The sequence below is a fragment of the Saccopteryx bilineata genome, chromosome 2 (assembly GCF_036850765.1).
Source record: "Saccopteryx bilineata isolate mSacBil1 chromosome 2, mSacBil1_pri_phased_curated, whole genome shotgun sequence".
Lineage (NCBI taxonomy): Eukaryota > Metazoa > Chordata > Mammalia > Chiroptera > Emballonuridae > Saccopteryx > Saccopteryx bilineata.
In genome coordinates this window covers 349,751,653-349,778,828 of record NC_089491.1, presented here as the reverse complement: position 1 = coordinate 349,778,828, position 27,176 = coordinate 349,751,653, and the positions used below count along the sequence as shown (strand labels likewise).

Sequence of the window (27,176 nt, the reverse complement as noted above, 5' to 3'; positions counted from 1 at the left end):
ACCAGAACCCTGAAGAGAGGGTTATGGAGAGAGGCTGCCATGAGAGCATCAGGGACACAGCCAGCCCATGGCCACTCCACAGGAAGAGAGCTGGTGGCCTGCGTTCCCCAGTTCACTCTCCTCCCTTCTGCACATCTACTGCTGAGGCTTCCTATTGGCTGAACCCAACAGGAAGTGGAGGGTGAGGAAGCCCCTTGGTGCAATCATACAGGTCAGCCCTCCAGGGCACACAGCAGGTAGAGAAAGATGGAGAGTGGATGCGGAGGGGCAAATGGGTGGACACCTACATAGCCATCATGACCTTCTTTGTTAGTGACATGCCCACTCTCCTATGTGCCCTTGTGAGTCTTATCAGGCTCTATTTCCTGTGAGTGGATCCCCACCCTGTCTCACAGGGCCTGCAGGTGGGACCCAATAACTATAGCCTTTGTCACCCCCTTTCCCTAACCGCATGGGAATGGAGCCATGTGCCCATTCTCAGACCAGTTCTGTCATGCAGGAAGGACTCCATAAGGGACAAACCTGAGGCTTTCCTCTTCTGGAACGAGCTGCTGCTCTGTGGCCAGTGGGTTGAGCCCCAGTCAGCACTTCTGTGGCTCAGGCATGCCTGAAGGTGCTGGCCCCCATCCAACTGAGCCACTACGGCCTGGCCAGATGGCAGCAAGCACAGCTGAGGCTGGCTCCAAGCCACAGGCCTGGCTTTGGAAGTCAGATAATGAGTGGCCCACAGGAGGTAGCATACCCACAGGAACCTCAGGACAGGGAAGGGATGACCCAGCCCCCAACCTAGCTGTGGCTCACTGGACCGAGGCCTCATGTCCACCGAGTTGCTGGGGTTGCTGGCAGGGTCTCAGGGGAAGGTAGTGTGGTGCAGTGCAGAGTCTGCCCAACTCTGCCCCAAACATACCTGCTCTTGGAAAAATTGTTTCCTCTTCTGGGCAGAACATTTTCCCCAAAATGAGAGCTCCTTTAGAACTCCAATATATAAAACTGGTTCAAACAAAAGTACAGCCTCAGGGCCCCCTCTCAGTCTCCTCATCACTACCACTCCTCCTCCTATTTCTAGCTTCAGTCCCTGAGGTGTCTTTTTGGAATCTTGGATTTCACATAAAATGAAACCCTGACCTATGTGTTCCCTAAGCGGTCTCAGAAGAATTCATATGCTGCAAATTTTTTAAGTGCATAAAAATAGAAAAAAAATGTTATCATAAACCCCTATGTACCCATCACCCAAATGCAATTAACAAGTCATGGCCAATCTTGTTTCGTTGATCTCTCCACTCACTTCCTCTCTTCCTGGATTATGTCAAAGCAAATCCAAGACACCATGTCATTTCATCTGTAAATATTTCAGTTTGTGTCTCTAAAAGGTAAGGACTCATTTTAAATGCATAACTACAATGCAACTAGTAAACTTTTAAATATCTAATCGGAATTCATATTTCTAATTGTGTATGTACAAGTTTGGGTTTTTTTTTTTTGTTTTTGTCTTCGTCTTTTACAATTTGCTAGAATCAGGGTCCAAATAAGGTCCATATAGTGCCACTGATTGATACATCTTTCAGTCTCTCTTTGTCTTGATTTGTGAATTGTAAATGACCGGCAAAGCTAAGGTTGGCCAGCACAGGGGCTTCTCTGGGGGCAGTGAAGACATTTCCAGGAACCTGGAGGAAGAATCTATTCTGCCCTGAGCCTGTCTGAAGGCCAGAGGAAAGAGGAGGGAAGGAGTGGAAAGGCTGGGCTGAGGCTCAGTGCTGTGGTTTCCCACCAGGAAGTGGTAACTGTTTATTTTGGAGGGGCCCCATCCAGGGCGGGGTGAGGCCAAACCTCAGAAATGGGGGGTGCTTCCTGGTAGTGACAAGGATCCAGAAGAGGATGGGTGCCTACAGGGTGTACTGCCCTGGAGGCAGGAGCCTGGAGTCTAACCCACTGTTAAAATTGACCTTGAACAGCAGACATTTCATCTGGCATCTGCTGAGACACAGGACCTTGCCTGAGGCTGAGGCTGGTGAGATGAATGGGAAGCAGTCTCTGCCCTCTGGGAGGAGCTCAGCTTTTTGGGGAAACAGGCACATTGTATATTTACCCTCTAGACTTCAGCATAGTGATCTGGAAAATGGAAACAATAGTTCCTTAGACCAGCAGAAAGGGGACAAATTACACCTACAAAAAAGGTGGAGGGGGTGAGCTGAGTGCTGGCCTAAAGGAGGAGTGAGGAATGTTCATAGAAGACCCCAGAGTGGGCCCTGGCTGGTTGGCTCAGTGGTAGAGCATCGGCCCAAAGGGTGGAAGTCCTGGGTTTGATTTCTGGCCAGGACACACAGGAGAAGTGTCCATCTGCTTCTCCACCCTTCCCCCTCTTCTTTCTCTCTATCTCTCTCTTCTCCTCTTGCAGCTAAGGCTCCATTAGAGCAAAGTTGGCCCAAGCACTGAGGATGGCTCTGTGGCCTCTGCCTCAGGCACTAGAATGGTTCTGGTTGCAGCGGAGCAACGCCCCAGCTGGGCAGAGCATCACCCCCTGGTGGGCATGCCAAGTGGATCCCTGTTGGGCGCACGCAGGAATCTGTCCATCTGCCTCTCCCTGCTTCTCACTTTGGAAAAATACAAAAAAAAAAAAAAAAAAAAAGAAGACCCCAAGAGTCCACAAGTCCTGACTCTACCAACTACCAGCAGGGTGGCCTTAAGCAGGACACTCCCACCATTGACATTACCCCAGTGCCTTCCTTGGGGCCTCAATGTTTTGCAAATGATGGAGTTCAGGACATGTAGAGCGGAGAAGCCTTACCTTTCTGTGAGTTTTAGACAATAGAATGTCTAGGTTTGCATCAGAGCCCCAAGGAAAGGCCAGGTTTCTGCTGTCCATGGTACCAATCTATTGCCTAGGTCTCAGAGCCTCAACCTTGGCACTATGGATATGTTAAACCAGATAACTCTTGCTGTGGAGGCTGTCCTGTGCATTATGGGATGTTAGTAGCTTTGTTAACCTCTACCCACTAGCTCTCCTCACGTTGTTGCAACCAAAAATGTCTCTAGACATTGCTAAACGTTCTGGGCGGGGGGGGGGGGGCGCACGTGTTGAAGCACCCCAGGTTGAGAAGCACTGGTCTAGACTAGAGGGATGCTATTTCTTTGTAAAGATAAATGAATGTGTATCTTTCCTGTGACTGCGCTTCTGGCTGGCACCTCTGATCTGCTTTCACTTTAAGGACTTCCCAGGTGTCAGCCTTTCCTACTTCAGTGCACATTTCAAAAGTTTTCTTGAAAATAAACACCTTAAATGGCCTTCTTAGCCACACTTAATAAGTGCAAAAGTATGGTAATTGTGCCCAGGGTAAGCACACTTGCCTTCTATTGATACAGACTCAGACCTGAAGAGAGAAGGAAAAGCTGGTAGGTCACCTGAGGGTCCTCTGTCACCACCAAATTCTGTCTTGTGGCTTGTCTCTGCTCCACCTTTTGTCCATCCACTGGGAAAATAAAAAGAGAAAGACTGGTCCTAGAACATCATTTTCCTGAACCCGGGGCCTCCCTGGGGTAGTATTCCAGCTCCCTGGGGGGGGGGGGTCTAGGTTCAGTTCACCTCTCTGTGGTCCACTGGAAAATACCTGAAGTGGAAGCTGGGGACACTAGGTTGGAATCCTTCCTGTGTCAAAGCCAGCCGAGGGCAAGGGATCACAACCTCTGAGTTCAGCTTTCTCGTCTGTAAAGTGAGGTTGTTAATCCTTGCTTCATGGGGTTGTCATAAGGGTTAAATGAGAACATGTTTGTGAAAGAGTTTTGCATGTTACCAACTGTCATACAAATCCTAATTCGTATTGTTATTACCTGTTGTTCTAAATGAGAGAATGAATAATTTCAAGGCACTTATCCAAGGAGATCCGGCACCGTCTGCCCCAAACTCTGCCAAGCCATACTCAGTCACTGTGCCCCCATCACTTGTCCTCATCAGACCAGTCTCCTCCCCGCCCCATACTTGTTCTTCTAAGGGACCCTCCTACCTTCAAGGTCTCCCTCTTTCTTCACCTGTTCACATCCACTTCATTTAATGCCCATCTCCCAACTCACCTCCTCTAGAAGATCTTCCCTCTGAGCAAAGGGAGTGGGTTAAGACCAGTTTGCCCTCTTCCCACAACCAAACAACCTATAACCCCAAACTCCAAGCCAAAGTTAAGCACAGTGCTTGGTAGATCTAGATCAGGGGTCTGGAACCTTTTTGGCTGAGAGGGCCATGAACGCCACATATTTTAAAATGTAATTCCGTGAGAGCCATACAACGACCCATGTACGTTATGCATTATCCAATAAAAAGTTGGTGGTGTCCTGGAGGACAGCTGCGATTGGCTCTAGCCACCCACAACCATGAACATGAGTGGTAGGGAATGAATGGATTGTAATACATGAGAATGTTTTATATTTTTAATGTTATTATTTTTTTTATTAAAGATTTGTCTACGAGCCAGATGTAGCCATTAAAAGAGCCACATCTGTCTCGCGAGCCATAGGTTCCCTACCCCTGATCTAGATGGATGATGATAATGATAATAATTTATAAGGTTTAATAATAAAAACAGCGCTTGACCTGTGGTGGCATGGTGGATAAAGCATTGACTTGGGATGCTGAGGTTGCCAGTTCAAAACCCTGGGCTTGCCCGGTCAAGGCACATGGAACAAGCAATCAATGAACAATTAAAGTGAAGCAACTATGACTTGATACTTCTTGTTCTCTCCTCTCCTCTCTCTGTAAAATCAATCAATAAATTTTTTTTAATTTAAAAAAATTAAAAAAAAAAACAGCTAACACTTTGGAAGCTTTCATTATGTGCCGGGCACTGTGCTAAGCACTTTGCACAAGTTAATTTGTTTATTGAGTGCTGGCCGCCATATGGGATTGAAGATCTGTTTCCAGATCCCAGCACAAAACATAGAACCTTTTCCATTGACCCTGGGCAGAATTAATATTCCTACATGCCCATGGTCTAAGATTGACCTAATTTTACTGGCTTTTAATTATTCATCAAAGTCACTGTCTCCCTTATGGTCTGTGAACATGTTGAGGGCTAAGGCACTGTTATATTAGTATTTATTAGCCTTAGCATCGAGCTTAGCAATATAGTTGCTGCTCATTAAATGTTTGTTGAATGAACCCACAGATGAATGGAGTAATTAGCGCTATCTCCCTCAATGTTCATGTGGTTTTATAAGCTGCTCCCTCCATGAGGCCATTTTTCTGAACTCATATTTCAGAAGCATTCTATACCAGTGCTGTTCAAAGCATGTTCTGTCTGCAAACTATTTGCTATTGGTTCGTGACAAGGTAAATACAAAAATTGAGAATGAGTACTTAGAAAATTTTAAGCAATTTGATTCTTTTATGTCTATTGGATCTAATAGTTCTAAAAATTGGACTTTTATTTTGTATGTCATTAATTCTTATTTCATTTTTCTAATAATTCATTCCCACTGTATTTTTCAATAGGGCCATTCTATTGCACAACAGATTAGAAATTTAAAAATCAAGAAACAGTTCTTTGGCCCAAATAGGCTAAGAAGTCTGGTTCCAGACCATCCACCTCACTAGGATTCTCATGGTTAAAGCCAACAGGAATCCTGCAGACTCAGCCTTCCCTTGACAGGTTCCACTCATCACTGTTTGTTATCACATCTGGAAGGACATGGAATTGCCTTTTATTCCTGTTTGGATTCCTCATATTTTCCCTTTCTTCCAAATCTGGCAGGTTAAATGAATGAAAGCTGATTATGGTCTGGGCCTAGACAGGAAGAGAAGGCCAGAGAGGGGTTGGAAGAGAGTTTGGGAAGGGTTGGGCCGGGAAGAGAATGCTGGAAAGGAGCAGAAGGCTGTCCTGAAGAGGGTGTGTAGAGGCTGCCTTGAGCCCTTAGACAGGAGAGTCTGGGACTGGGAGGTAGGGCAGAAAGTGGTGGTGGGTTGAGCATGGAAAGCTTCCACAGTGGCATCTGAGCCAATGAGAGCCAGGATCTTGAAGGTGGAAGGGAGCAATTTCAGGACAAAAATAGGGGATTTAGAATCCTTTCACAGACGGGTGTTAAATACAAGGCTCTTATAACTTCACTGAGGTGGTCAAGGTTAAAACCATAAATAACTAGGCCACGAAGTGATACATTAGCCTTCCTCCTCTCAGCTCACAGGGAAGAGGGGGGATGAAATGTGTCATCTGCAGCTCTCCCTTTAGAAAGAGAAGGTCTGTGGCCCTGGCCAGATAGCTCAGTTGGTTAAAGCATCATCTCAAAGCACAGAGGTTGCCGGTTTGATCCCCAGTCAGGGAACATACAGGAAAAGATTAATGTTTCTGTCTCTCTCTCTCTCCTTTCCTCTCTCTCTCAAATCAATAAAATAAACATTAAAACTTTTTTAAAAAAGAAAGAAAGAAAGAGAACGTCTGAATCCCAGGCCAAAAAGACAAGAAGAGCAAGGCTTGATTATAGCCTGATCAATGGTACAAGGGAAAGATCAAGGGGCTCAGAAAGGTAAAATTTGATGGTGTTTATTAAGCAGAGGGAAAGACGGAATCTGGAAATCTGGAGCTGTCTGATCCCGAGAGAGTCAGCTCCAACGTCTCTGGTAGGCTGGGGAGCAGTGCCTCTGCAGGGTCTGGGAAAACCTTCCTGAGGACCAGTCGGCTTCCTCTCCTCTGGATCCACAATCTCCTGCTGTTGTGACCTTCTCATCCAGAATTCTTTTTCCACAAAGAATTACCTACAGGGAGGGACCATGCTGCCCATCCATCTGAGCATCTGGTCCACTCAGTGACGATGATGCTAATGATGATGACTATAGCTAACCTTCTTTAAGCTCTTGTGGATCAAGCACCATTCTAAGCCATTTGAAAATAATGATTCATTTAAAACTACCTATAAGGTAGGTATTCCTACCTTCGTTTTATAGATGAGAAAATTGAGGCACTGTTAAATAATTTCCCAGGTTTATACAGCTCTTAAGTGGAAGAGCCAAGGCTCAAACTCAGGCTGTCTGACTCCAGAACCTGCATTATACTAGACCACCCTGCCAATTTTGTTGAGAACCCATCTCTTCTGGGCTTGGTGTGGGTGAGTTAGTGTCAAACTCAGGAAAATCATCTCTGGGGCACTAACCAAATGGGGATTTGGCAAGACTAAAGATTGAGTGCTTCATCTAGAAAGTGCCACCCTGTGTGGCTGAGCCAGTGTGACCAGCTGGCTTACAGGGCAATATCCTTCCGACTTCAGAGCCCCAAACCTCATCGACCAGGAAACTGAGGACTAGGCTTATCAGCTATGTGACTTTGGACGGTCACCCATCTGTGGGCCCGTTTCCTCACCAGTACATTGCATATTGTGTCAAACAACCTCTTACAAGAACTCCCTTTCTAAACGAAGAATCGGTTGGACCCATGAACGCGCTGGGTCTTGCCCAATGTGCTGAGAAGTGAGTGTAAGGGAGGACGGGGTGGGCCAGGCGAGGCACAGGATCCAGGGCAGTTAGATTCGGAATTTCAAAGCCGCCACTCTGGGACCGTGCTCTGCGGGAGAGGCTGCCGAAGGAAGAAATCAGAAGTTCTGTCCGACTGGAAGCGCTGGAGGGGAAAGTTGAAGGGGCTGGAGGAGGCGGGAGCTGCTTTCCCGAGTTGGGGGTGCACTGGAGAGTTAGGGAGCCCAGGCAAATGAAGAAGCCCCGGAGATCTGTCTGGGAGGCTGAGCCCACCCCGAAGGCTCTGCCGAAAGGGGGCGCTGTGGCCTCCTCCGCGCCCTGCCCGCCGGATTCTTAGCTGCATCTCCCCCCTCTGTAACGCACTGCGCGCCCGCTTTCCCTTCCTCGGCCTTCAGATGCCGGCTAGTCTTGCAGAGCACCGCGGTCTCCCCCTCTCTTGGAGTTCTCAGGTTCAGCCCCTGGGCGGGCGCTCAGTTTGTAGAATGAATGAATGGATAAACGAGCAAACGAATGAATTGAAATGAATGAAGAAGAAGGGTAACCCTTGCGGAACTTTCGCGTCTCTGAGCGCACGGGGCCTGTCAATGCCCAAGGTGCTGGGGTCGGGACCAAACGCCCCGCCCTGCCGAAGCGGGGGCCGGCAGAGACCTTGTCCTGGCCGGCTGCAGGGCGGGAACTGCCCAAACGCAATTCCCATTTCTTCACCCAGTTTCCGCGTCTGCTCTGCTCAGTCGGGGGCTGTCCTATTATTATCCTCCAGTTTCCAATAGCATCGCCCTCTGAGGTTCCCCTGAACCCCCCAAGCCTCCCCCAGTCTCCGACCGCAAGCCGGGAGGTTGGAGCCTACCTCCTCTCCTGCCTGGCCCCCGCCCCCCATCCCGGCTCCTCCCCGGACTGCGGCGGCCGCCACCGCTGCCAGTGCGTCCCGCCGACCGCCGCAAACCCCGGCGCGGGGAAAGGGGGTCAGCGCGGCGAGGGCGCAAGAAGCCGGCTCAGGGGAGGACAGGGGGCCGGGAGGCGGGGCGGAGAAGGGACCGGAGGGGTGCAGCAGGACCTGAAGAGGAGGGGAAAGGAAAGAACGAGAGAGGGGAGGGACGCCGCGGCGAGGGGGCGGGGAGGCGCTGCGAGCGGACCGAGGGGGAGGCGGCCGAGGCTAGGCGGGCTCCCCGCGAGCGAGAGGTGGTTGCCGGCCGAGCTGAGTCAGGAAACGGCGGCCGGACTTCCCTAGGAAGGGGAGAGCGAGAGTCCCCCGCGCCGGGCAGCGACAGCGGAGCCGGCCGCGCATCCCGCCCGCCCGAGCCCGCGACCGCCGCCCGCTCCTCTGGGATGTCCGAGCGACCCAGGCACCCAGGACGGTGACCGAGCGCGCCCGAGGATGGAACGGCGCCCGCAGCTCCGGCTCGTCAAGGTAAGAGCGAGCCGGTCAGCCCCAGAGCGCGGCCGCCCCCGGCCTTGGGCCGGCGCGGGACGTGGGTGGGCTGCGGTGCGATGAGAAAAACCCCGGGGCAGAGCGGAGCACAGGTCCCGGGACGGCCGGGGTGTGACAGGCAGCCCAGGTCCCTCTCCCCGGACTTTCGGAGACACTACTGGGTGGTGGTGGTGGGGGGGGGGCAGAACCCAGGTGAGAAGAGAAATCGTTGTGTCGAAGCTGCCGGGATGCTGTCGGAGGAGGGAGGTCCGCCCACTGGGGTAACCAGCCCCGTACAGAATCGCTTTAGGCTTTGGGGGTCCCAGCCGGGCTCCATCCTCCCAGCCCTCCCATGCAGACCCCAGCCCCGGGACTGGAGGCTCCGGAGATGGGCTCCCTACCGGCCCCGGCACCTTCTCAGCGGCTCCCCCACTCCGCACGCCCCCACCCAGTGCCAGTGAGCTCCTTCCTGACCCTTCCCTTCCGCAGAAAGCTACACGTCTGGGGAAATAACTGTTCTCTGCGCCTCCGAGCCTTTGATCAATATCGCCGTCTCGGGAGAGGAGACAGTGTATCCGGCTGTCTCCGCGTGCAGCTCCTCCGCGCGCGCCCGCGGGCGGGAGCTCGGCGCCGGCTCTCCGAGCCTGTGCACTGGCGGTCCCCGGGCTGCGCGGTCGCCACCACCGGCTCTTCCCTGCCCCGAGTCTGGCCACGCGGTTCTGGCTCCCAGAGTTTAGGAAAGTCGTCAGAACTCGTGTCCAGCGTCTGTCGGCTCAAGTTCGGGGGCTGTGGGGGAGCTGCCCGCGGGCGCACGGGAAGGGCTGGAGGTCGACGGTCGGGCTCGCGGCGAGTGACAGCCACTACTTCCCATTGCCCAGCGCTTTCCAAAGTGGTTCCTGCTAAAGGGTGTGGGGATTTAAGCAGCAGCCTGAGGGGAGAGGCGGGTGGGCCTCCGCGCCGCCGCCGGGAAGCTCCGCACCCTGCGGGAGGACCGGACTCCGCAAGGTCGATGGCCTGAGCCAGCCAGACTGGGTTTAGGGCATTTGAAAGCGGTTACATTCTCAAGAACTGAGTGACTTAATTTCATTCTCCAGCAGTTATTAAACCAACTGTATGTAAAACCACCAAGATATTAAATTCAGCTGCTTCTCCATCCTCTTCCTCTTTCTGCCAAATATTTAGAAATTGTTTTTTAAAAATGACTGAGGGTTGGTTCGATGAAACCCATACATGTCCCCTTCACGACCCATTATGAGGACTGAGCGTGAACCCAGAAATTATTTCCTGGGTGATGAAGGAGAGGGAGGTAGAAAGGAAAACATCCAGAGAAGTTGAAGCAATGGCACTGAATGGGAATTCTGTAGTTTCCAAGAGGCTAGTGCGTATTGAGCCTTGGTCTAAATCCGCAAATCAGTTAGACCAAATTCGATGTTTTAAATGGATTCAAAGGATTGAACTGTAGGGGTTTTTGATTTTGTTTTGTGTTTGTTCCTTTTTAAGTTTACTTGGTAATAGGTAAATGTTCCTTCTTTGGCCTTAGAATTGTGTGCAAATCTCTGCTTAAAATTATCAAAAGAAAAAAATATTTTTCTGTTGTCTGTGTGTTTTTCCTACTAGATGGTGAGGTGATGGTAATGAACTAAGTAAGTGCTCAGTAAATACCCAATGAGTAAGAAGCAGTGAATGTATGGGCAGCTAATGCTGGTTTTAATTAAATAATAATCACTTTTCCCTTTTATTTATGTACCATATACAACTTGCTGGGCATTATTCTAACTGCTTTGCAAAGATTAAGTCATTTAGTCCTCATAACAGCCCTAGGAAGTAGGAATTATTACTGAAGCACAGAAAGGCTAAGTAACTTGGTCAAGGTCACACAGCCAGTGAGTGATAGAGACAGAATTCAAACCCAGGCACTGTGGCTCTAAAGTTTTTTGTTTGTTTATTTTAAGACTTTAGTCATTTTAGAGAGAAAGAGAGAGAGAGATATAAGGGAGGAGGAGCAGGAAGCATCAACTCCCATATGTGCCTTGACCATGTAAGCCCAGGGCTTCGAACCAGTGATCTCAGCATTCCAGGTTGATGCTTTATCCACTGCGCCACCACAGGTCAGGCTGGCTCTAAGGTTTGTTTTGTTAACTTTTATCAGAGAACATTATAAGCTACTTAAATCTCATCCTTGACCTCTGCCAGATGACAGCTCAGGTAGTTTCATTAGGATGAAAGTAAGAATCTAGGGGAATTAATTCAAAACCCAGGTCTGTCCCCACCAAGTTAACCAGTGTTGGGAAAGAACCTACTCTGGGGCCCTTATTGTGGGCCTAGCACTGCACTGGTTACAGAAAATAGGAGGGGGGGTGTTTGGTGGGAGCACCTGAGTGTATAGAAAAGTGTAGATATGAGTCTGTGTGAAAGAAATGTGTGGGTGGATGAGAGGGTGTGTGTGAATGAGGGAGAGATAATGTGCGCATGTGCATTTGCAGATGTGAAGGAGGAGACAGGTGAAATATTGTCTTTACCCCCGGGGAGGGGCTGTGAAGCACCTCTGAGTAACCTATCCATCAGCAGGAGCTCCTCAAAGGGAGACCCCAGTGTAGCTAAAAAATGTGGGTTCTAGTAAGTGTGAAGGGTGAGTTATTAGAGGAGAACGAGTTTTTTGTTTTGTTTTCTGAAGTGAGAAGCAGGGAGGCAGAGACAGACTCCATATGCGCCCAACTGGATCCACCCAGCAAGCCAACCAGGGGGCGATGCTCTGCCCATCTGGTGCATTGCTCCATTGCAACCGGAGCCATTCTAGTGCCTGAGGCAGTGGTCGTGGAACCGTCCTCAGCGTCTGGGCCAACTTTGCTCCAATGGAGCCTTGGCTGCAGGAGGGGAAGAGAGAGATAAAGAGAAAGGAGAGGGGGAAGGATGGAGAAGCAGATGGGAGCTTCTCCTGTGTGCCCTGGCCGGAAATCTAACCCAGGACTTCCACATGCCGGGCCGACGCTCTACCACTGAGCCAGCCAGCCAGGGCCTAAAGGAAAATGAGTTTTGAGGAGGGAGCTGGTTTTATTGTGGTTATTATTTTTAAAGCAATCTAGCTGCATTATACAAAGTTTGGAAAGCAGAGGAGAAAAATTATTACAACCTCACCCTCCTAATACAGCTATGTTACCGTTTAAAAAATAAGCCCTGCAGCTCTTTTTCAAGGGCAGGTTTGGAAACAGCTGTGGCCATTGGGCACGCCCTCTCATTGTGTCACAGCCCAAGTCTGTCCCATGTTATTCCTGAACTTCCAGGAGAGATTGTCAACATCTGCACGTTCCCTGCACGTTCTTTGATTCCCTATATCGGTGCACATTTGGGCCATTTCCAAACTGTTTCTTTGACAAGCCAGGTTTCTGAGGAGAGCATTGGCAGGTGGGATACTGAGGGCAAATAAGTGAGCCCAGGGTGGAGCCATGGGCTGCCATGGTGTGGGGACAACTGGCCTAGACACCACCAGAAGCAAAGTAGGAGAGGGGGGCTGACAGCCAGGCCAAGCCGTTCCAATTTGATATGGCCAGCCCCAGGAAGGGCATGACTCGGGTCAGTCAGTTCTCAAGGAGGGCATAGATTTATGGAAAAGCAGGATACTGACTCAGGGCTAGTGAGGACAAGCTCAAGTGGAAAATCCATTTCTCACTCACTCAACCATTTGGTTCCTTGGAGAGCATTAGCAGCCAGCAGGGTTCAGCTGCACAGAAGCAGGAGTTTGGAGGGTCCATGGTGCCCCTTGGCAGCACCTCAAATGCCCATGATGCTTGCCAATCCCTGGGCCTGAGCCCCGGCCATCATGTGCCTAAAAGGAAGGGGTTAGTCACAGGGCTGATCATTACAGCAGCTATTGGGGTGGGAAGACCATCCTGGGAGATGGCAAACTTGACTTCGGTCTCAGCTATGCCTTAATGGGCTGTGACTTCAGGTAGGTCACCTTCTCTTTCCAAGCCACAGTTTGTAAAAAGGGATATTAGACTATATTTCCAATTACCTTTCCGTCTCTCCATCTCTGTGAAAGGTCTGTTTCCAAGTACTCGTTAGGGCCCTGACTCCACATGAGAAGAGAATTCCCAGCTCTGCCCTTCCAGCTGTGGGAACTTGGGACTCAGTACCCTCTGAGCTTCAGTGCCCCAGCTGTGAAATGGGGCCAATAACTAACCCATAAGGTTGAGGTAAAGATGAAATGAGTTAACACATGGAAAATGCCGGAAACAGTGCCTGGCTGGCACAGAGTTTGCTTTCAGAAAAAGTCACAAGGCGGCTGCTCTTCAGAGGAAATACGATAATGCAGGAAAAGCAACCAGCAGCTTCTAGACACTCAATAATAGCATTTTCACCTCTTTTTACCCTTCATAACATTGCGCCTAAAAACCACTGCATGTAGTAAGCATTGCACCAGAGTTTGTTGACCAGAGGGATGGTATGATTGTTGCTTCCTCCAGTTTATTATTTATTGTACAATTGGATTGGGCTGCTGCTGTTCCCATGAGAAGCAAATGTCAGGCCAAACAGAGAAGGCTGAGAGAAGCTGAGCCACCCTACAGAGAAGCCATCTCTCCTGCAGGAAAGACAAGAACTGCCCCTTAGCCCACTTATTTTTTTTAAAAAAAAAGAAGACAGAGGAGGAGGAAGAAGAAGGAAAGAAAGAAAAAGGAAAGAAGGAAGGAAGGAAAAGAGGAAAGGGAAGAAAGAAAGAGAGAAAGAAAGGAAGGAAGGAAGGAAAAGAGGAAAGGGAAGAAAGAAAGAGAAAGGAAGGAAGGAAGGAAGGAAGGAAGGAAGGAAGGAAGGAAGGTAAAGGAAAGGGAGGGGAAGAAGGAAGAGAGGGAGGGAGGGAGGGAAAAAGGCAGGGAGGGAGGGAAGGAGAGTCCGTGCTGCACAGGTGATTGGAAAATCCCCTGAGGGGGAGCTTGGCTGCTGAAACTCCAGCTCCTTTGGAGGAGAGCAAGTTGGTGGCAGGTGACCTGGGGCCTTTTTTGTTTCCTCCTCAGTGAAAAGAAGGGGTGGACCATCTCTCCACCTCTGGCTCTGCCCTAACCACTCATGGTGCCAACAAAAGCAAGAATGAGACCATTTTGGAGCTAAGGCCAAGTTGTGATTTTAGCTACAGTGTTATATTCAAAGAATGAATTTGTTAGTGAGAAATGACTCCTGTACACTAGATTCTCAGGAGGTTGCTATCATCAGAGTCCCTTGGAAGTAACACCATCAAGTCCTTTTTAAACGCTCATCTTTGGACTTGTCCTCTTGGCCAGCCACCACTCACTCTCTCAGTGTGGCAGTCAGCAATCTTTGTACAGAATAAAACAGCAGGTGAAGCCAATGTGAGCTTGAATCCTGACTCTGCTATGAAGCTCTGGGTAAATCAGTTTATCACTCTGACCTTCAGTTTCTCTCATCTAAGTACTAACCAGGGCCGACCCTGCTTAGCTTACGAGATCAGGTGCGTTCAAGGTGGTATGGTCTTAGACGAATCTCGGTTTCTTCATCTACAAATAAGGGGGAAATAGTACCTACTTTATGGAATAATCAGAATGACTTCGTGAGATGCCAGGTGTGAGATTAAGCACAACTGCATAGTGTCTGGCACTTAGTAACTGCTTAATAAATATTAGTTATAGTAGTCGATTAATAAACCTTACCAAATTTTATCAAGCCAAGGAAAGCCATCCAAAGGAGGAGTGGTAAGGGGGCGGGAGGTGGAAGAAGGAGGGCTTGGTCGTGTACAATCTCCTGCCCAGCTCCTTTTGACAGTTCCTGTGGAGAAAGGATGGAGCCACCTGCTGTCAGCTGGGCTCAAATGTCCAAGGACTGAAGTGCCTGCAATTGGCCCTCTGAGCATCTCTGACAAGTGAGAACTTCTGACAGTAAAAATAGAGACATATAGGGAAGATAATACAAGATGATTAACTCACTGATGCAAACAATTATTTTGAAAACAACTAGCTGGATTCTATGAAGTAACAGGTTATTAACCATTTATTTCAGAATAAGTGGCATCTGCTTCCACAAAACTGAGAGTCTGGAAAGCAGGCAGGGAGGAAGGGAGGGAATGAGGCTGGGGGGACGTGGACCCACGCTGCCTTTTCTGGGAGGTGGGCATGTTGAGATGCAGTTCTAGGAGGTGGTTCCCTGTACACAGAGCATCCAATTCAAATGCTTTAGCCAAATGCTTTCTTTGGCTACTGTCCACCCAGAAGCCATGAAACCATTTCCAGGATGTTTGTGGGTATTCTTTCTGCCCTATAAACAGGCAATATCATGATCCCACCTCTTGCCCTGCTGGGCCTCAGGCAGCAGCCCCAGTGAGTGCTTCGAGGATGCACATTTACCCCCCTCCACCTGTCAATCATTCCCAACCTCCTGCCAATCTGACCATGAGCCAGGGTGCCTAGGTCAGAGCCTGGGGCAGAAACTGGCCAGACTGGTCCATCTGCTTCCCAGGCTGTGGAATGAGGCGGTGGGGGTGGTTCTAGGTTGACTGACAGGCTACAGTTTGGAGTTTACCCATGATGAGGAAGGTCAGGGCCTTTAGGAGGGTTGGGTCAAGGTATTGCTTGCTCAGTATCCCTGATAGGAGCCAAAGAGCTCCGTGGAAGGCAGGTCTGCCCAGGGTGACAGGCTAAAGAGATGGGTGCAGGGCTTTTCACAGCAGGGATTCCCTCTGCCCCCACACCCAACCCCTTGGTCCTTGTTTCCCCAGTCTCTGGCATGGGCGGTTTCCAGAGGTACCAGCTGTTCTCAGGGGAACAGGAGCCCCGCCAGTGTGGGGACAGAGCTAGGTGGGGAGAAGGAGGGAGGCTGGAGATGAGGGGCTGGGCTGTGCAGGAAGGGGAAACCAGGTTCAGGAGGGGTCTGGCTACACTAGAGAACAGTTGAGAGAAAGCCCCGGCTGTATAAGATGCAGTCATCACAGGTCCAGGCCCTGCACTGGGAGCCCCCGACCCCACTGTCAGGAGTGAAGGCCCAGCTGAGTGCCTGTGGGCTTGCTCAGTGTGGACCATTTTATTATGTAAATGTGGGCATGCAGACAGACAGACAGTGAGAGGCAGACACACACAGAGGGAAACCAAAGGTGATGCAGAGGTGGAAACCACTGGCTAAAGTAGGTATGAGAGAGAGAGAGAGAGAGAGATCAGGACAGAAAGTTCCGGAGGAAAGGGGAGAGCAGCAGGGAGAGAGAGAGATGGGGAGGGAGGGCAGTGATAGCAAGGAGAAGACCTGTGTGTCTTTTTTGTTCAGTCTTGCTTTGACCTTTCTGCCCAAGAAAACGTTTCTGGTTCTGAAGCTAGAGGTGGCACATCCTGGAACCGCCTCCCCTCTCCATTTTTTACCAGAATCACCTCCTGCGTCCCTAACCTGCTGCCTGGAGCCTTCCTGGGCTGTCAGAGGAGCCCCAGAGAATGGAAGAGAGTGGGCCCATTAGCCGCTCCCTCCATGGAGACACTGACCAACCAGAGGCCACCTGGAGCCCTGGTGTGGAGGCTGCTGACGTCCGTCGCTCTCTTTCTCACACGTGTACACACTCACCCTCCCCTGTCCTGTAAACACACTCAAGCCCGAGAGGCAGGTGTGCAGCACACACCAGCTCAAGGCCAAGGCTGGAAGACTGATGCCCAGAGGAGCAGCTGGGCACCCAGGGGCCATGGGGTCAGCAGTGGGAATGGATGCAAGTTGGACAGCCTCCATTGCTGCTCCTGGCCACACATGCCTGGCTGGGAGGCCTGCATCCCGGGCTTGGTCTGAGCCCCTGCTTCCCTCCTTCTCCCCTCCTCCCACACTGCCCAGCATCTCTCAGCCAGGCACGCCCTGCCCTGAGCTGCCTTCGCGCCAGGGCCCACACGCATGGCCCCAGTGCGCCCTCCTGTCCCACTCTAGCGGTGAGAGAACCAGACACTCCCTGAACTTCTCGACTTCTGGCCATCTGCCTCAGTTGCACTGTCGTCCTTCCTACCCCCACACAGAATATTCATTTCTGCCAGCCCTCTCATTGACCATGCTGTCCCTCCTTTGGGGTCTTCTGCTACCCAGTCTAACTGTACCAATCCTATTTGTCATATCCACCAAAGTCTCCCTGAACCATCTCTACTCCCTCCTCCAAGAAGGCCTCCAGTCTAAGTCCATCTCTCACTGATTGTTCCTTTGCTTTATCTGCATCTCCTCCCTCTCATGAGAGTCTCCAGCACCTGGTCTCTCAAACGACGGGGGTCCCCTAGCTCTTTCGTGTGCCCCCCTGTAAATGCCGGTGGCCGAGGCCAGGCAGGTTCACACTGGATTCAGGCAGATATTAGAGAGAAACTGTTGAGCCGGAAAGTCTCACAACAGCAGACAAGCACACAGGCAGGGGAAAACCTGCTTCTCAGGCAAAGAAACAGCAGGAATGGCCCATCACGGGGACGGGCAGGCAATCTGCCCTTGGCAATCCCCCTGAGCGCAAGCACCCATAGCCTTACATAGGCCATACACACGTGGTGCTGCCACGTGCTCGCGCACTGATTGGGCAAAGGGCTTGCAGCTGGTAAACCTGCAAGCAAGCCTAACACAGCTGCCCCCCCACACACACACACACAAGATCCTCAAGACATTTAATAAGCAGACCCCACACGGACCCCTGGTCATTCACATCTAACCCGAGCTCTTGTTCCCACCATAGATTCTGAGCTATGCCTGGGCCTGGAGGATTCCCTTGTTTTTAAGACTGTGCCCCCAGCAGCCACTCCAGTACTCCACAAACGTAGGTGCACAGTAGATGCCGAGTGCAGTGAGCGCGCGTGTCCCCCCCCCCCCCACGCTCCTGCTCTCCGCTGAACATCTGTCTGTGTGCGTGGAGGTGCTATGGCGACAGGAGACATGGAAATGACAAGCTAGACAGATAAATTCCTCTGCTTCTGCATGTGGATTTATGATTCAATGGCTTATCTAATCAGGGCTACGCCGTCGGCACCACTTGGTAACATCCGGCGATTCCAGTCCTGCCCCATGTTCCACCACCCAGTCCCCGTAGCCCTGGGGATGTTTGACCACGTGTAAAAGCAAGGGCAGTGTTTTGCTTCATAAGAGGTCTGGGGGGCTGGTGGAGGATGATGTGAGATGAAGATTTGAAGTTGGGCTGAGGACAAAGCGTAAGAACCTTGTCAGAACCTGAGGAGTTCAGAAAGCCGGTTTAGGGCACATTGGTCTCTGAGCAGGGGCTTGGGAGGGGGCTTAGTGACAGCCTGGGTTTCCCGCCGCGGCCCGGGGTCTGCTGGTTATGAGGCTGGATGGAGCAGCTAGGCAACGCAGAGGTTGGACGATTTCTGGCTCCCTCTATAGGATCTGGTCTCTTGATCCACGTCCCAACCCTCCCGCTAGCTATGGGCTGGGTGGGGCAGCCTTTGCTGTCTTTCTCTCCAGAGTTATGGCCTAAACAGCCTCACCCTGACCGCGGCTGCCATGCTGGGAAATAGGGGACCCATGCACTGTCCTTAAAGCTGAGGAGGAGGACATGTGGGTTTGAAGCTGGCTCTGCCACTTCCTGGCTGGGTGACCTTGGGCAAATCACACAGCCCCTCTGGGCTTGATTCTCGTCTCCACCATGATGCAGAATAAAAGAGGAGGAAATGCCTGTGTGGCAAGAGGCTTGTCCGCACTGAAGCTCAATTAGTGGGAACTGCTGCTTTCACTGGTGAGGTCCCCCCCCCACACCGGCCTCCACTGTCGCCCACACGCCTCCCTTTGGTGCTGAGCCCAACCATCACTCAAGACCCCCCTCCTCCATGGGGCCTTCCCTGATGAGCCAGCCATCGAGCTCTCTCCTCCAGCTAAAGCAAGGCTCCTCAAACCAGCTGTGGGGAAGGATCACGTAGATTCTCCCAATGAGTGGCAGGTTGGCAGGTGGCCCTGCTGCATGTGATGACTGTGCAGCCTGCATCACAGGACTCAGCAGGACAGTTGGACAACATCTGAATTGGCCTAGACCTGTTCAATGAAATGAGTCGATTAACAACATGCATGGTGTCATGGCAAAAACAAATTCATATCAAAGTTCCCAAAGGTTTACTACAAACAGTAAAAGTTTGCAGCCTGCACCACTCCTGACCACCCTTTGAGTAACATTAGTCTAAAGTCCTTCCTTGGGGCCAGAACTTATGGCCCGGACCCCTGGTCACTTTTCCTGTGAGGAATAGCTGTGGTGTGCTCTGCCCCTCCTGCTGTGAGGACCCTGTGCTGGAGGCTCTCTCTGCAGTGGGTGGGCTGGGCTTGCCTGACTGAAGCAGGGAAAACTGGTGGCCAGCAGGGTGGCACCTCTGGTTTACTAAGACCCCTCCCCTCTGGCAGTTCTGGGTGGGCCCCTTTCCCCTCCTCATACTCACTCATCAACCTGCACCTGTCGCTGAGGCTGGGGGAAGACTCAAGACACTCAGCGGGCCTAAGGCCCTCGTGAGACAAGGGCTCATCCCAAAGTTCACAGGACCCAGCCTCACATTAGTTCTAGCCCTTGTCCTGGTCAGAGAAAAGGGACCCCTGTTGTCTCGAGTGCTCCCAGACCAGCTCTGCCTCCAGCTCTGGGAGCTGGCCCTGGGGACAGGCTGGCTGGCCTCAGCTGGCTGGCTCTGGGGAACATGCTGCCATGCCTGCCTCCCAACCCAGGGGAGCATGGCGAGGGGAAGGACTGCCCAGCTGGCCGGGAGAAGTCATTCGCACCAGTCCCCTGCCCTCGGACTGAGGCCGGAGTTGGCACACGGCTAGTTAAGGCCACCCAGGGCTTGGCCAGATAGAGTGAGGTCCAGGGTCTCCCGATCTCGGCAGTATGACATGGGGGCTGCACAGTCACTCGCTGGGGGGAGTCCTGTGCATCTGGGAATGTTGAGCAGCATCCTCGCCTCTGCCCACAAAATGCCAGTAGCACCCTCCCAGTCATGGCAACCAAAAATATCTACAGACATTGCACATGTTTCCTAGGGGACAAAATTGCCCCTGGTTGACAACCACTGGGTCAGTTCAGTTACCCTCAGTTCTGATGACATTTTAGAATCACCCCGAGGGCTTTAGAAAATAGAGCCTCGAGTCTCCTCTCAGGCCTGCTGGATGCAAATCTCTGGGGTAAAGCCTGAGAAACAGAATTTTCCATCTCCCAGGTGCCAAGCGCTGTCTGGAAACTTCTGATTTTGTCTAAGTCACTTCTTTTATAGGCAGAGAAACAGGGTCATTGTCTATCTTAGGGACAATTGTATGGTCACTTCTAATCTCTGCCCTAAAATCGCCCTGCTCCTTGGGGCTTACTGGCCCAGCGGTCCCCCTTGAGCTAACCCCACACGGCTTCAAGAGGCAGTCGCTTCTCTATGAACAGCAGCCCCAAAACCTTTCACTGTTTTCTGAGAGAATCTAATTTCTGGCCAACAGATGATTTCACTCTGCCTTCCCAGCCTCTTCGCTTCCTCTTTAAAATGCAGCTTCTTTAAGGACATCCCTGTTCTGCCCACACCAAACTCTCCCTCATCTTACACTTGTCAGAGAGCGGCGAGGTGCGAGCACAGCTGACAGTAGCACCCTCGTAGCTGGTGTCTCCACGTGCTGTCCCCCCCGCCCGCCTTGGCTCTGTCTCCCACGGCAGCAGATGCTCTTCCCAGTTTCTGGAAGCCACACCCAGCCCCCAGCTGAGCAGCTCACAGGGGCAAGAGACAGGATCAGAGCCCCAGCCGGGCTTCATCCTCTGCCATAACCACAGTCTACCCTTCCTGAGCCCCCCAGGGACAGGGCCCTGCTGCTGTCCACCCCCACCCCTGGTCCCACTGCCGGCTCTTGGGAGTCTGGTTGTAGCTGGGAGCTAGAGGTCAAGAGGAAAAAGAAGACTGCACCTCCTCCTTTGAGGACCCATGCTGGGGGTGGGGGCTGCCCTGCCAGGGGCACAGGCCCGGGATTGGAACATCTGGACGGTGGGAAGATAGGGCTCCAGCTTCTTGGGGCTGAGAAGGACCAGGTGAGAAAAACCACAGGGTCTGGCGCTGTGGCAAGTCTTCAGTAAAAGCTGGGATTCAGAGGGAGGAAGAGAGGAGGGAAGGAAGGAAGGAGGGAGAGAGGGAAAGAAGAGAGGAGAGGAGAGGAGAGGAGAGGAGAGGAGAGGAGAGGAGAGGAGAGGAGAGGAGAGGAGAGAAAGGGGTAAATGGAGGCTAGGGAAGACAGAGAGGCAGAGAGATTAAGAGCAGGAAAGAGGAAGGTGGGTAGGAGAGAGTCAGGGAGGCCAAGAAGGCGCAAACTGTGAGAACACATTAATGAATTAATCTGAGAGCAAATCATAGCAATTTGGGTGGCGGGGGATGAATGTGTGAGAGGCAGAAAAGGAGGCCAGACTGGGACAGGAGGTCCACTGTGCTCCAGGGCACTGCCCAGACTGGGACGGGAGGTCCACTGTGCTCCAGGGCACTGCCCAGACTGGGACGGGGGGTCCACTGTGCTCCAGGGCACTGCCCAGACTGGGACGGGGGGTCCACTGTGCTCCAGGGCACTGCCCAGACTGGGACGGGGGGTCCACTGTGCTCCAGGGCACTGCCCAGACTGGGACGGGGGGTCCACTGTGCTCCAGGGCACTGCCCAGACTGGGACGGGAGGTCCACTGTGCTCCAGGGCACTGCCCAGACTGGGACGGGGGGTCCACTGTGCTCCAGGGCATTGCCCAGACTGGGACGGGGGGTCCACTGTGCTCCAGGGCACTGCCCAGACTGGGACGGGGGGTCCACTGTGCTCCAGGGCACTGCCCAGACTGGGACGGGAGGTCCACTGTGCTCCAGGGCACTGCCCAGACTGGGACGGGGGGTCCACTGTGCTCCAGGGCACTGCCCAGACTGGGACGGGGGGTCCACTGTGCTCCAGGGCACTGCCCAGACTGGGACGGGGGGTCCACTGTGCTCCAGGGCACTGCCCAGACTGGGACGGGGGGTCCACTGTGCTCCAGGGCACTGCCCAGACTGGGACGGGAGGTCCACTGTGCTCCAGGGCACTGCCCAGACTGGGACGGGGGGTCCACTGTGCTCCAGGGCACTGCCCAGACTGGGACGGGGGGTCCACTGTGCTCCAGGGCACTGCCCAGACTGGGACGGGGGGTCCACTGTGCTCCAGGGCATTGCCCAGACTGGGACGGGGGGTCCACTGTGCTCCAGGGCACTGCCCAGACTGGGACGGGAGGTCCACTGTGCTCCAGGGCACTGCCCAGACTGGGACGGGGGGTCCACTGTGCTCCAGGGCACTGCCCAGACTGGGACGGGGGGTCCACTGTGCTCCAGGGCACTGCCCAGACTGGGACGGGGGGTCCACTGTGCTCCAGGGCACTGCCCAGACTGGGACGGGAGGTCCACTGTGCTCCAGGGCACTGCCCAGACTGGGACGGGAGGTCCACTGTGCTCCAGGGCACTGCCCAACACCCCTCCCATGCCCAGCGAGTCTGCATCAGTGACTTCATGCTCATTCCACTTTTGCTGCTGGCTGCTGGCTCCTGGGAACAGAGTGGTGGTGGAAAGTGGGTGTCCTTGGTGGCAGGGACCAGTCACGTAGCATTTCTGGGGAGAGGGCCAAGTCAGGAGGGAAGCAACTTGCACACAGTTGTAGTTACTACCACGTGTTAGCTGATGCACCATATTGTTGACTCTCTCCAAGAGCTTTAAGATATAAATATATACTTTATGTCTATTAGCCCCATTTACAGATGGAGAAATTCAGGCTCTGAGATGTTAAATGATTTGCCCAAGATCACACAGGGAGGAAAGGGCAGAAGAAAGATTCCATTGTCGGTGTCTCTGGCCCCAGAGTTAGAAGTCTGAGTTTCTAGCCTTTCATCATCCTGGATCAGAGCAGATTCTGACCTGGAACGGAGTGCAGGGAACATACTGCCCTCCCCACTTTACAGTTGAGGAAACTGAGGCGGGAGGGGTCAGGGAGTGACTTGTCCATGGTCACAGAGCAGGTTTGTCAGAGTCAGAACAGGATCTCAGCCCTGCACTTTGTACCCACACACTTCTTTCCTACAGCACAGCCTTCTGGAGTCCAAGACCGGGTCAGCGCGGGAAGCAGAGACCTAGCGAGAGAGAGCCCCTGGTGGCTGGGGGGGGGGGTGCAGGAAAATGGGGAATAGGAAGTGAGCCCATCAGAATGTCCTGGTGGGAATCAGGATGGGCTCCTTGGTCAAAGGGGACAGAAAGTGAAAACCCATCCATTCATTTACCTAGTCAGCCATTCATTTACTCATTGAACAACACATGTTGGGTCCTAATCTACAGGCCCCCCTAAAGGTACAAATATATCCTAACACAGACTCTGCCCTTAAGGGAGCTTATAACACAACCATGTAGTGTATCTGCGACCTGGCAGGGGTGTGTGTATATTCCGGTGCTGGGGTTCCCCAGGTCTTTCCTGCGTCTCAGGAGGGTGAGCGGACAGCCTGCTGCTTTCAGCTATGCTGGGGGCCTCATTAAGGGAGCAGCAGAGAGAAGTAGCAGGAGAGAGGCTGGGGGTCAGCCCCAGGCCGGGAGGCAGGGAACACACAGGCGTGCCCCCTCTCTAAGCTGTAGGCAGGAGGTCTTCATTCCCATTTTCCCCTCTCTGCGCAGTAATTTAAGTTAATTACTTGTAACAATAAATTATTTCTTGTCTGCTTTGAATAATCTTTCACTGCTCACCCACCTTGGGGGAAAGCGTAGACTCTTTGCCTTGAGATGGGGACAAGTGGTGGCTGTCATTTAAAGAGGCCGTGGGGGTAGGTGTTGGCTGGGACAGGATGGGGAGGAAGAGGGTGCCCAAGGGCAAAAGTCCTGGGCAGTTAAAAGGACTGAAAAGAGGCATCAGGTATCACTGTCCTTGGTCCCTGTCTAGTTTAACCCTGGCTGGAGAAAAGACACCCCCCCCCCCCACGAGGATCCCAGCTCAACAATTCTAGCCCCCACCGACCCCTCCAGGTGGCACCTCTGAGCAAGGCAGAAACTGCACAGTTGCATGTGGGGCCCGCCCCTCCCCGTGTCGTCATTCTGTACCGACAGCTCTACCCCTGTAGACACGGACAGGTTTCAGAGAATTGGTAGCACACGTTTTAATTCTGCAAATCAGATCCTGGTTTTTAAATGCAACAGGGGAGCCAGCTTTTTAAAGAAATCTTGATTTAGGACGCCTCTTCTTTTTCATATTCAGATTTTCTTCTCTTGGCTTTGTTTAAAACAGGCTACACCTTATGAACCACATATTTGATCGGGGGTTACTATCCAAAATATATATAAGGAACTCATACAATTCAATACCCTCCCCCAAAATACCACAAATAATCCGAATGAAAAACAAAGACCCTAAATAGACATTTTTTTCAAAAAAATAAAAATCAAATGGCCATTAGGTACATGGAAAGGTGCTCAACATCACTAACTATCAGGGAAATGCCAATCAAAACCACAATGAAATATTCCCTGCTAGGATGACTACTATAAAAAATGTAAGAGATAACAAATGCTGGCGAGGATGTGGAGAAAAGGAAACCCTTGTGCATTGTTGGTGGGAAGGTAAATTGGTACAGCCACTATGGATAACAGTATGGAGGTTCCACAAAAAAATCAGAAGTAGAACTACCATATAAGCCAGCAATCTCACTTCTGGGTATATATCCAAAGGAAACAAAATAACTATCTCAAAGAAATATTTGTACACCCCCCCCACCCACCCACATTTATTGCAACACTGTTTACAATAGCCAAGACATGGAAATAACCTAAGTGTCCGTTGATGGAGAATGAACGGATAAAGAAAATGTGGTATATATACATGTAATATTATTCAGCCATAAAAAGGAATGAAATCTTGCCATTTGTAACAACATCAATGGGCCTTGAGGGCATTAGGCTAAGTGAAATAAGTCAGACAGAGAAAGACAAACCCTATATAATCTTATATGAGGAATCTAAAAACACTGAACTCATAGAAATAGAGAATAGATCAGTGGTTGCTGGGAGTGGAGGAGGGCAGCTGAAATGGGTGAAGGTGGTGAAAAAGTACAAACTTCCAGTTTTAAGATTAATAAGTTCAGGGGACATAATGTACAAAAAGGTGACTATAGTTAACAACCATGCTGTATATTTAAAAGTTGCTAAGAGAGTGAATATTATGCCTTGAGTGTACAATCAGAGTATAGCAAGAGTCTTAGTGAGATCACTAAATCTAATGGTTTAAAAAACAAAACAACTTTCATTTTAAGCTGAAAAAATCCTCCACACAGGAAAACTTAGAGAGGGCAAAATAGTCTGACTGAATGTGGGGAGCCTGCTGTGGTCCAAACCTCTGTGACTAAGGAGGATTCTGGGGCCCACAGTGACCAAGTTGTGGTAAGGCCCACATACACACTTGTAGTGGACTTCCCCTTTCAGAAAGCATCTTACTCCCTATTTTCCCCCAGGTGGCCAACATCCCTGTGATGCAGGTAAGAAATACTTCATTGCCCAGAGGGGTCAGTTAACTCTCCCAGAGTCACACAGGCAGTGGCAGGACTGGGCTCAGAACTCAGCGGAAGGGGCAGGAATCTTGCTGAAGGATCACTCTCAAGTCACGCAGCTGTGGCTCTCAGAGGGCCAGCTCTCCCTGGCCTTACCATGGTTTCCCTGGGGCCTCTGGGCCCTCCCAAGCTGAGCATCACAGGTAGTTGTAAAGTGGAGGGAAGGCAGGTCCCTTTCTCTTAGATCCTCATGAACTTTTAGGAGGTGGGGGCAGCCCCAGGTGCATCCAGACCACCCCATTTTTCCCTTCAGAACTCTCCCTGAAAGGTTAATTACCAAATCATCCCATCAAAGGAAATTGCACTTTGTGCCTTAAAGACCAAACTGAGCTCCAGCAACGTAGTTATTTATGGTCTCTAATAAGCATATTCTGGGTGTGATTAACCTTTATGCCAAAGTCACACTGGGATTTGATGGCAGCTTCAATTCCAGCCGTGCTCTGTGCTGGCCCGGGGGTGGGCATGGGCAACAGTGGGAACAGACTACTGACAGAGTGCGGCCCTCCCACCCACCCCTTCGTGGGCTCCTGCACCCTCCTTGCCCATCCCTATTCCCATGCCCTGTCCTGACCTGGGCCATCCCCCTCCTCCAGCTCTCCTCCCCCTTAAAAGACAGATGCGGATTGTCTGCTTACTGGATCCTAGTCGTCACTCAACAGCTAAAACAGTTCAGTGAACTTGAGCACCTCAACTATAAAACCCCAATAAACTGGGGAGTGTGAGACCAGCGCCTCTGCTCTCTGCAGCGCGGTGCCCCTTGGGGCTGCCGGCTGGCACACAGGACTTAGGCACTGCCTAGTGAGTGAACCTGGTGCTCCGCCAGCTTCAGAGCCTCAGTGCCACTGTCGGAAAATGGGAAACCTTACAAAGTCCTGAAGACTCAGTTTGTCAAGAATTGTTCTCCAAGGAGAAAAAGTGGCTAGTGCTGATGTTGGAGAGGAAGAGCAGGTAGAGGGGCCCAAGAAAGTGGCAGGTCCCAGGTCGAAACTACTTGGTTTGCTCTCAGAGAGTATGACCTGTCCAGTCTGGTGAGGCCCAGGCCTCTGCTGGGACCCCGTATGCCATATGCTCCGGTCATATTCTGGGTGTTAGACCTCCTTGAGAGTGGAGGGTGCCATGCGCCCTCCTCGGGAAGAAGGTTGATAACCCGGGACTTGAGCATTTACTAACAGGGTTTCATACCCCCACCCTGGATGCTTGTGGACCCCAGATGAAGAACTCTCAGCTTTTGAAGGAAAAAAACAGCATCCTTGAAACTTTGGGGTCCGTTTCCCCAATGCAGTCACTGCCTGTGGATGGAGAAAACGGCAGTGAACATTGAAAAGCAGATCAACGGGTGGTGGGAGGAAATACCCAGGAGAACTCCAGACTGTTCATGAAAGTGTGATTCAGGAACAAGCCAGATGCCTTTACAACCCTTTCTGCAGACAACGAGGTGGCACAGACACAGATTCTATCCAGAGCTGACCTTTCCTGAGTGGAAAGGTTGGCTCGGGAATATTAAGAAGCCATTTTCTTTGCATAATGCAAAGCCGTCCCTCTCCTGGTAGAAAGTGACTTTGTGAATCACCATATCCAAGAAGGAGATGTAAGGGTCAGGGTCGTAGGCAGCCAGCCAAGGACAGGCTAGCCCTTCGCCCCACGGCATTTGGTTTGGTTTCATGATGAATTTGGATTGCTCTGGTCCTCAGTAAACCCCAGGACATTGAGATGCGAGGCTAAGAATTGTGGCTGGTATATTTGCCATCCAAGTAGAACCCTGGGGTGTAAGTGCTTTGTAGGGAGGCTGTTTCGTGCATCCGGAACTA

The 27,176-nt window shown here is 51.6% G+C and overlaps 1 protein-coding gene across 1 annotated transcript in view; it reads left to right on the top strand.

Moving 5' to 3' along the window:
- The first annotated feature begins 8,694 nt into the window (after positions 1-8,694).
- Positions 8,695-27,176, top strand: part of CRHR1 (corticotropin releasing hormone receptor 1) — a 44,768-nt gene continuing 26,286 nt past the window's right edge. Inside the window, exon 1 of the mRNA XM_066262707.1 lies at positions 8,695-8,852. Coding sequence (XP_066118804.1) covers positions 8,820-8,852 — 33 coding nt within the window. The 5' untranslated portion in view covers positions 8,695-8,819. The remainder of the gene's footprint in view (positions 8,853-27,176) is intronic.